Source organism: Cnephaeus nilssonii, assembly GCF_951640355.1.
Source record: "Cnephaeus nilssonii genome assembly, chromosome: 8".
NCBI lineage: Eukaryota > Metazoa > Chordata > Mammalia > Chiroptera > Vespertilionidae > Cnephaeus > Cnephaeus nilssonii.
Window position 1 is genome coordinate 16,327,334 of NC_137079.1, and position 8,971 is coordinate 16,336,304.

An 8,971-nucleotide genomic window follows, 5' to 3' on the forward strand; every position below is an offset into this window, starting at 1 on the left:
TGACCCTGTGAGATCCCATTGTCAGTTTCACTCTCCCCATTCAGTGATCACATCTGAAGGGAGAAGGAGATCGGGACCTCCCAGAGCAGAGCCACGAGGCCTGTTCCGGCAAACCACATCCAGTCGAGGAATTTCAAAAGAGGAAACAAATGAAAAAACAACCAAGGTTTCCATTCACTGTCCATTAAGAGCCAGAAACAGGCATTTCTAAAAAGTGAGCAAACACACTTTTTGGGCATATATATGTGTATATATATATATATATATATATATATATATATATACACACACACCCAAGTGCCTACAAAGTGACGCTTGTTTTTATAAAGCAAATTATATGCAAAGATCAAAACCACAAATTCGTTTAGCAGTTCAAACTTTACATCTTTAAAAAACATTGAAAGGGTCATGTTTTGCCACCATTAAAATTACATCTCAGAGAAAAAAAATAAATTCTACCTTGATTCTGAAATTTAATTTCTAGAGAACTACATAACTCTATTTCTCACCAGCTCCCATATAACAAGAATATTAAACAAGAGAGAGAAAGAAACCCACTCAAATGCTTCATCTCTTCCAAGAAACATGGAAAGCTTGTTTATTATATCTTTATATAGTCCAGCTTATTTATTGCACCTAATTTGCAAGTGCTCCCCAGGGCACAGGGGGAATAAATATGAAACCAAAATGGAGCTGCTTGCCCATTCCTGGAGCACCACACCAGCAGCAGGAGGCTGGGCTTTCTGGGGCGACTCGGGAAGGACCCCGGACTGGAGGCCATTTGTCATCACAACCAAGAGCTGCCTGAGGGCCAAACCTACAGGTCAGGCTGCAGGGAAGTCTACAACTGAGAAACATGCCCCTCTCTCAAGCGTGTAGACCTGTGGGCTGAGGGTGAGCCATGCAGAGGCTCCTCCTGTTCTGGGACAGAGCCGGACAGGAGGAGGACTGCTTGGGGAGGAGGAGACAGTATTCTTCAGATCCTGCCACCTCACTGAATGGCAATGCTGACAGGGAAGTCGGGCAACCAGATTCCTCAGTGAGAGCAGGGTCTTTGCAAGCGGGTGCGGACTTGCCCTGTGGGGTGAGTGTCCCAGGTGCACTGGCTGGGGGGCGTGCAAGCAGAGCCGCCAGCAAAAATATCTGGGGAGAGCTGGGAGCAAAGCAGGGGAGGGGGAGGGTTTACGGCTGTTTCAGAAGAGATACTTATCACTGAATTACCCTATTTCAAATTTTGACACAGGAATGCCTTAGGATCACTATTATTGACAGCCATACACAAGTCACTTGAGGCGTTTTTTCTCATGAACACAGGATGATCTCATCCCCTGTAGTCGGGTAACATGTCAATGACAGTGCGCCTTGTACCTTTCCTGAAATGGGGGAGGAGGAGAGGGGGAGACTTCTTAAAGCAAAATAAAATTTTTGCTCCTATTCAATTTAGATTTACACTCTTAATAGCTCTGACCACCAGATTTGTAACACAAAGTGCTCTCTGTGTACCTGATGTAAGATATGCTTGGATCAAACACAGTTCTGCCCCATTTCAGCGTAGGTAAATGTGATTTTCCCATAAATTACATTATCATGGCATCCCTCAGTGCTGCCCACCTGGGAGAGGCATAGACAATAAGGCACGCAATTGCAGACTAGTAACAGCCAGTTTTCGGCATAAGAATTACATCAAACACAACTTAAAGAGCGTTTAAAAAGTTAAAACATTTTAAAGTCCAAAGGAAAAAAAAACACACCCACCAAACTCCAGGAGCCAAGACACTCCGTACCTGCCCGACACCCGACAGGATCTACGAAGGAGCTGGGAGGTGTTTCCCGATGGATTTGGAAAATGCAAACGGAAGGAGACTCTCTGCCTGCAGAGTCCAGTAGCTGTGCACCCCACTTCCTGCCTCCCTCAGGAAAACCTCACTTTAGTGAATCAGGCAAAAGGAAAACGAGACAGTCATTTAATCTCCAAAAACAAAAACAAACACAAAAACAGAAAAACCCCAAACCTTCTACAAATACACATGTAAAAATATTTTAAACACCCCCCAAGTCCAAACCAGGCTTGCCCCCAAATAATCACAGGATCTGGGGATCCATCTGACAGTGAAAGTTCCAGGAGTCTCTCAACCACATGGCCCACCAGATTTTTAATTCTTTTGTCCGACATGGTGGGGAACAATTGATGTCTGCTATTTCAGAGCTGGCAAACATAGGAGAACTTAGGTCTTCCTCCTCTGCCCCTTTCGCATACTCACACACCATAAATAAGGACACCCAGATCAAAGTCCCTGGGTGCTTGTAACATGTCCCGGGTCCTGAAAATCACAGTCAAAATAAAAGCAAACATTTTCGGAAGGCTCTGAGGATATATTGGATCTGCCAATCCCAATGTCCTGAACACAGTGTAAAAGATGAGTCTCCAGAAAGGGCGATCTAAAATCCTTGTATAAAGAACGAGACGCCTGCCAACCAGCCGAGCAAGTTGAAACACCCCTTGGAAGTGAGCCTCCTGGTGACTCCGGGTAAGTCTGAGTGCTTAGAAAGCTCCCCCAAAAGCCAAGAGGAGAAGCGAAACGTGTCCCACTCGCGGCTGTCCTGCCGGTCCTGAGCCGGCAATCCGCACCGCTGCTCGGACGCCAGTTCCTCTGGATCACCGGCAGGCTGCTCTCCGCTGGAAATACACACGGGGCCCAGCAAGAGGAAATGCCTGTCTCCCAGGCCGATCTGCCTTTATTATCGTTTCCTGAACATCAGATGAACTGTCGAAGAAAAACACCAAAAAAAAAAAAAGGCACGGAGACACAATGTGAAGAACGCGTAGATGTGAGACAGCAGCAAGAGGTAGGAAGGCCTGGCTGGGTGGAGAGAAGCCAGAGAGCGGCAAGGGGCCAGAAGGTGGCTGGGGATGGAGTGACATCCAAGTGGCTGACTTTCCTCAGCCGCTCCTCCACACAGCACAGCCCGGGCACCCTCCGCGTCGCATCGTTAGGAAGCCACCATCCTCTAGCCTCGCCAGCACTGCCTGCAGGCCCGGCTCCAGTGCAGACCCTCTCTGGCACCATCCTGCCCGTCCCGTGTGGCTGCCACGGGTGCCAAGCAGACCGGCACGCCGCGGCCACTCTGAGTGTGAAACTGGTTCTGTGGTCTGAGCCGGGCTGGACTTGCTGGTTGGAGGAAGCAGTGAATAGGATCCTTTCTTTTCGGAAAGTGTGCCTGATGGCAGTTCAGCTATTCTCTTGGCTTTCCATCTCCGTCCCGCGGCGACTGCAGCTGGGCTCATCTGCACCCACTCCGCGGGGCTCCGTCACACGTGGTCACTAATAGTAGGGCCCCAGCTTTTCGTACCCTAGGTAACTGGGCCACTCCGGGAACAGACCGTAGGAGCACCGAGGGCTTCCAAACTGGTCAAAGGAGATGCCCAGATCGGGTCCATTTCGTGACTCGGCCGGGCCCTGAGTGGACTTTAATTCCGCCCGGGTGATGCGATAGTTTTTGCCTTTGTTGCTGTCCCAGTACGTCTGCCCGTTGCACTCATAACACACAGCGAACTCCATTCTTTCATAAGACTGGATTTTCTCAGGCAAGCGGATGTCAAAGGAGAACGTGTCCCTGTCTGAACTGGAGTAAGTGTCCTTCACATACCAGCAGGGGAAGTCTGTGAAGCTTTTCCAGGTGTCGAAGGTCATCCTGATCTTCACCGTCTTCTCAAACGCCAGGTTCTGCACCTTCACGGTGCCGGCGACCGCTTTGTCCTTCAGCACGCAGTTCTCCAGGCAGACGTGGTCGGTCTGCAGCCGGTTTCTAAAGTCTAAGTAATCTGCCGAAGGCTGAGAAAAATCCAACACAAAGCTCTCGCTCTCTGCTGTCGTCAGACTCACGATGTTGTCTAGGAGCTCAGTGATGTTGAACGGAATATCTAACGGGTCATCAAATTCTGAGAACACTTTGACCATTGTCAGGGCCAGCCCCTGGTTGTCTGCGAAGGACACTCGCTTTTTCACCTTTTTCTCCTGGACGGTTGGGGCCACCACTCCGCTGGCTTCATTCTTGCTGCTCAGCTGAATACAAGGCCTCAGAGGTTTGCTTGGCTTTGGTGAGATCTTGAAGGCGAACCGCTCTCGGCGCAAGGAAGGGGCCATGCAGCTGTATCTGCACTCTATGTCCACCGCCATCATGGGATTAGAGGAACAGGCTAGAACGCTGGCAGAGGGGGAAAGAAAGAAACAGCAATGAGATCAGACGGACATTGCTTTTCTTCATCTCTGTCCACACGGCTGCCGTTCAGTATTAACTCAAGTGTGGTCCAGATTAATCAAAGAGAGTGACAGAAAATGAGGAAGCCAGAGACATAATGGGTTCGATCCCATTTTCCAAAAGAATGACAGACCTCCCTAGGATGCAGCAGGCACTTGGCGATGACCAACTGGAGGAACACACACGTTCAGAGAAAAATAAAACAATCATTAATAGCCATAATGTAGCTATCTAAACATTTATTTTATTATTTTTAATCTTTATTCTTGAAAGTATTACATATGTCCCCTTTTTCCCACCACTGACCCCTTCTAGCCCATCCCTGCCCCCACCCCAGGCCTCCACCACCCTATTGTCTGTGTTCATGGGTCATGCATATATGCATACAAGTTCTTTGGTTGATCACTTCCCACCCACCCACTAAACATTCATTTTTAAAGGGTATTTGTCTTACTGTTTCCTCGCTTACAAGGTCAAAGGAGTGAAAATTATAGGGGCCATTTGCTTTCTATTATCTGTTCTTATGGCCATGTAATTGTTCTGGAATGGAGAATTCTGACTTAATTGGGCAAGATGACTTTTAAGAGTGCTGACCAATGGGTTCAATGAAAACAAACAGGAAAACTTGCAAAGTACTTGCATTTTAGTTTTCCCCTGGCCCATTGCAAAACTGTTAGCGTGTACTGGAATTACACCTTCAGCTTTAACTTCAACACAGATAGTTGGTTTAAAAAAAAAAAAAAGAGAGAGAGAGAATAAAAACCTGAACGGGGCAAAGCCCCTCCTACTCTGTCCACCGTTGACAACCTGGGCATGAGCGGGGGCGGGGGGAGAAAGAGTTCCTCCTGGGCCACAGCCGCTTCCTCCTTGTCCGAGTCAGCGCAAGGTCAGCTGCAAGTCCTCTCTGCCCAGCCAGCTAGCCTGCAAACCAACCTCGTACGTGCTTTCCTGCACAACGTTAAGACAGTCCATCAGTTCATTAGAGAAAGGTTGGGAAACTCTCAGGATATTGTGTAAACTGAATTCTAAAATAAGGGGATCCGTTAGAGAATGAAGATTTGGTAGTTACACTGTTTGGGCCCAGTCGTGTAAATGAAATTTGCCCGAGATCCCTTTTACCACTAAGCTTTAAGAACAAGGACAGCCGGGGATCGGGAGGTGAGGTTACAGCCAGAGCCAGAGCTAATTAAACAATTCCCCTGGCACCTTCTAGAGCCTAATCGGTTTTGCAACATTTTTCCACGAAAAGCAAAAGTGAGGTTAACGACCTTTGACCCAAGGGTCACTGCCCCAGAAGCATTGCACAAGCAACCCCTGACCAGAACCCCTTCAGTCTCTCCGTCTGACCGTCACTGGAGGTGAGGCCTCAATCTCGGATACGATGTGACTCTCGGCCACTTTGCCTGTCCTCACACGCAGATTCCAATTTTTATTAACTGGAACATTCTCCAAGGATCAATCACCCAAGTGCTGATTTAGTGTAGGCCTTCCTGACCGTCTGCTCAGGAATTCTCCAATGGACGGTGACGGGAATGACCATCACCCAGAAGTAGTCCTAGCACCAGAGACATGCGAGGTAATAGTTTCCTACGCCCCTGAAAGGAAGGCACCTGGAGAGGCATTTTTATCTTCAAGTGGCATGGAAATGACCGGTGCCAACGCAGGATGCACCCGGCTGTACCTCAGGCCCCTGTCCTGCTGCTCCAGCCCCTTACCTGCCCCAGACCAGGGAATGTGGGCAACCAAGGCTGGCCAGGGGGAAAACAGACCGAGAAGACACACATTTGACCCAGCAGGGCGCATAGGGCCTGGAGACCAGTTCATTGCAGGACAGGGTCGCGAGAGCATCCGCAGTTGTTACTCTGACCAGTATGGATGCTCAAAAACTTTGCTTCCAAAAGATGCCTGACTGGGCCATGCCCAAGGGTGGATTCCAGTGTTCCTGGTCAAACGGGGCAAACCCTAAGCCTCCACGATAACTAGAGAACACGGACAGTTTTGCATCAAGACTTTCCCTGTCCCACCAGGGGGAAATTACACACCACCAGCCAAGCTGCCTAGGGCTGGACGTCATGGTGATTTCTCTTGCGCAAACTATAGGCTTGTACAGAAAATAACCCCATGACCTTCAGAGTTCCAGGAAGCTGACCTACTGACTTTCTGGTTATGCCTTTTATAGTAAGTAATTTTATTTTATTTTATTTTTTGGTATTGAGGCCAAGACATTTCCCTTTCCATTCTCTTGTACTTTTATAAGTAAAGACAGAAAAATAGGATGCCCCACTAATCCCCCCTTCCCTTCGCCCCAGGAACACCAAAACATTAGGTAAGCAGTCGCAACAGGTTGTAATTTTTAAAAGACACAGTCATTGACCCCTTCAGCATTCCTTTACCCCCTCCCAAAAGGTTCGGTTGACACAGTATGAATAAAGTTGACATCGTTCTCTTTGTGCTCCGATCACGGGGCCCTTATTCACAGCCATAAACGCCACTTGTATTCATTCTATCCTGTCACTATCACCCAAAGCATCTTTGAGATGAGTATCGGTGGGTGAGGCAGCATCTTACAGAAAAGAGGTAAGTTAAAATGGCACAGTCCCTGCCATCTAAATGTCCCACGTGAAGCACAGAGCCCCGGCCTCGGCATGCGTCCACCTCGCTGTGCCACGTGCTGCAGGTCACTCAACCTCTCTGGGCTCCCGCTTTCTCCTCGGAGGCCCCTTCTGGCTCTGACACTCACGGCTACCAACAGTGCCTGATGGTTCTTCTCTTCCCACTAACTTTCCCCAAATACCTCAACTTCAAGTTTGTGGGAAGGCCTCCAGCTGTCTTCCTCCATTCCTGGCTCCTGGGCAGCGCTGCCAAATGAACCATTTCTTTCCTCTCTCCTCTGCACCCCAGCTCAGAGCCCTCCCGCTCTCTTCTCTGCACCTCGGGTCTCCCAGGGAGGCCTGGCCACACAAACCACAGGCTCCGACACCTTCTAGCAACTCTGCACGTTCCCAAGTCCAGTCTTTCCCTCAGTTTTCTTCCCTTCTGCAGGGAACAACGCCACGACGGGCCCCCAAATCTTCCAGTATGTCCTTCTGGGCCCTCTGTCTCCTCTTTTGCAGAGTCTCGTCCACACCCCTTTTTCTGTGTTCAAAAGAGTGGAGCGTCCAGGCTGGAAGATTCTACAGGTCACTATGACCTGGATCCCTCTCGGACCCACCTCCACCCCCACCCCCTCGAAGATCTCCCTTTGCCTGTCGGGGTACCTACCTTTGAGGCCGCGGGGCAGCCCCCTCCCCAGCTCGCTCGGAGCTGCATCGGAGAGCCCTGAGGGAGGTGGCAGGGGCGGCCGCCACCACCGGTCTACGCTCAGTTCCTGGAGAAGGAGGAGGAGCCCAAACTATTGTCCCAGGGCGGGGTGGAGGGGTAACCCCGGCCCGAGCCGCGCCGCGCGAGCGCCCCCACGCGGCCGCCTTGCCCAGCCGGGTCAGGACAGCGCCAGTCTGGGGACCCGAGGCCGGGGACAGGGTTGACGCGGCGCTCTTTGCGCTCTACGTCTCCTCTCTCTCGGCGGCCTGAGCGACTACAAAGTGTGTTTCCTAGAGTTTGACGGGGAGGCGAGGCCCTGGGAGAGAAGAATCGACATTTCTTTGGGCTCCAGACCCCATCGCCCAGCTCCGCAGACACTCTGCAGGGGCAATAGAGGGCGAGGGCACCCTAAGTCCCAGCCCCAGCCCCGGGGACCGCACCTCGGGGGCGCACGGAGGTCCGGGCAGGTTCCATCCCACCTCTGGCCCCTGGATTGCCCGCTCCACGTGGAAGCAACAGCTTCCTGGAGCCCGTCTAGGGTGCTCCACCCCGGAGCGCAGCTGCACGTTGGACGGCAAAAGTGCAGATGGCAGGGGCGAAAGAGGGTCTCCCCGGCGCGCCCCTCGCCGCCAGGACCCCGCGCTCGGACGCCAGGACGTGGAAGGACGTACCTGGTGCAGCTCATAAGCCCCGAGGCGCAGAGGCTCCAGCCCGCGGCCGCATTGGTGCCAGGGTGGCTGGGGCAGCCGGAGCGACAGCAGGAGCGGGGGCCAAGACTCAGGTCCGTGCCCTCCACCGGCAGCCGCATCCGTCCGCGCGCGAGGAGCCCGCTCGCCTCCCTGCGGCCCGCCACCCGGGACTCCGGCTCCCGGCCGCCGCGCCGCGCTCTTTAACTTTCGGGCCACCTCTCCCCTCTCGGGGTGCCATCCCAGACCCCCTTTCACGTGAACGCCCCCCGCAGCCAATGGGCGTGCCGGGACGCGAGCGGCGGCCAATGGCCGGGGAGCCGCGCGCCGGGGAGAGCACCGCTGCGCCACGTGATCCCCGGCGCGCCCGGAGGGACGGGGCTGCGGGCAAGGCGGCGGGTCGCTGTTCCACCAGAAGCCGGGGGACAGGCGCCAGGGGGCAGAGGCACTTTCCTACAGAAGAGCGTCCCAGGACCGCGGGAGGCCTGGGCACGGGAGGTTTGCGAAGTTTCCTCTTTCAGGCACAGTCCTAGCGGGGCAGACCTTTCTATCCTTTCCCGCGGGCCCGCCTCCATCTGCACTTCAGCTGCGGGGTTCAGGGGACCGTGACTTCCCCTACCGCCTGCGGAGACCGGGGGAGCCCCGAGAAAAGACTTGTGTTTCCCGGCTATTTAGGTGGCATTTCTTTGGGTTAGTTGTTCCCAGATCCTGAGATAGGGTCTAAA

At 52.4% G+C, this 8,971-nt stretch overlaps 1 protein-coding gene across 2 annotated transcripts; it reads right to left on the reverse strand.

Moving 5' to 3' along the window:
• Positions 1 to 1,950: 1,950 nt before the first annotated feature.
• PPP1R3B (protein phosphatase 1 regulatory subunit 3B) lies at positions 1,951 to 8,521 on the reverse strand. Of its 2 annotated transcripts, XM_079779049.1 has the most exons (3): positions 8,232 to 8,325; positions 7,522 to 7,627; positions 1,951 to 4,206 (listed from the first exon to the last, which is right to left on the reverse strand). In XM_079779049.1, the coding sequence occupies exon 3, from the start codon at positions 4,179 to 4,181 to the stop codon at positions 3,324 to 3,326; it is 858 nt and encodes a 285-aa protein (XP_079635175.1). In that variant the 5' UTR covers positions 4,182 to 4,206; positions 7,522 to 7,627; positions 8,232 to 8,325; the 3' UTR covers positions 1,951 to 3,323. The 2 variants fall into 2 exon arrangements, with proteins under 2 accessions (XP_079635175.1, XP_079635174.1); XM_079779048.1 differs by lacking the exon at positions 7,522 to 7,627 and having other exon boundaries at positions 8,232 to 8,521.
• Between the last annotated feature and the right edge of the window lie 450 nt (positions 8,522 to 8,971).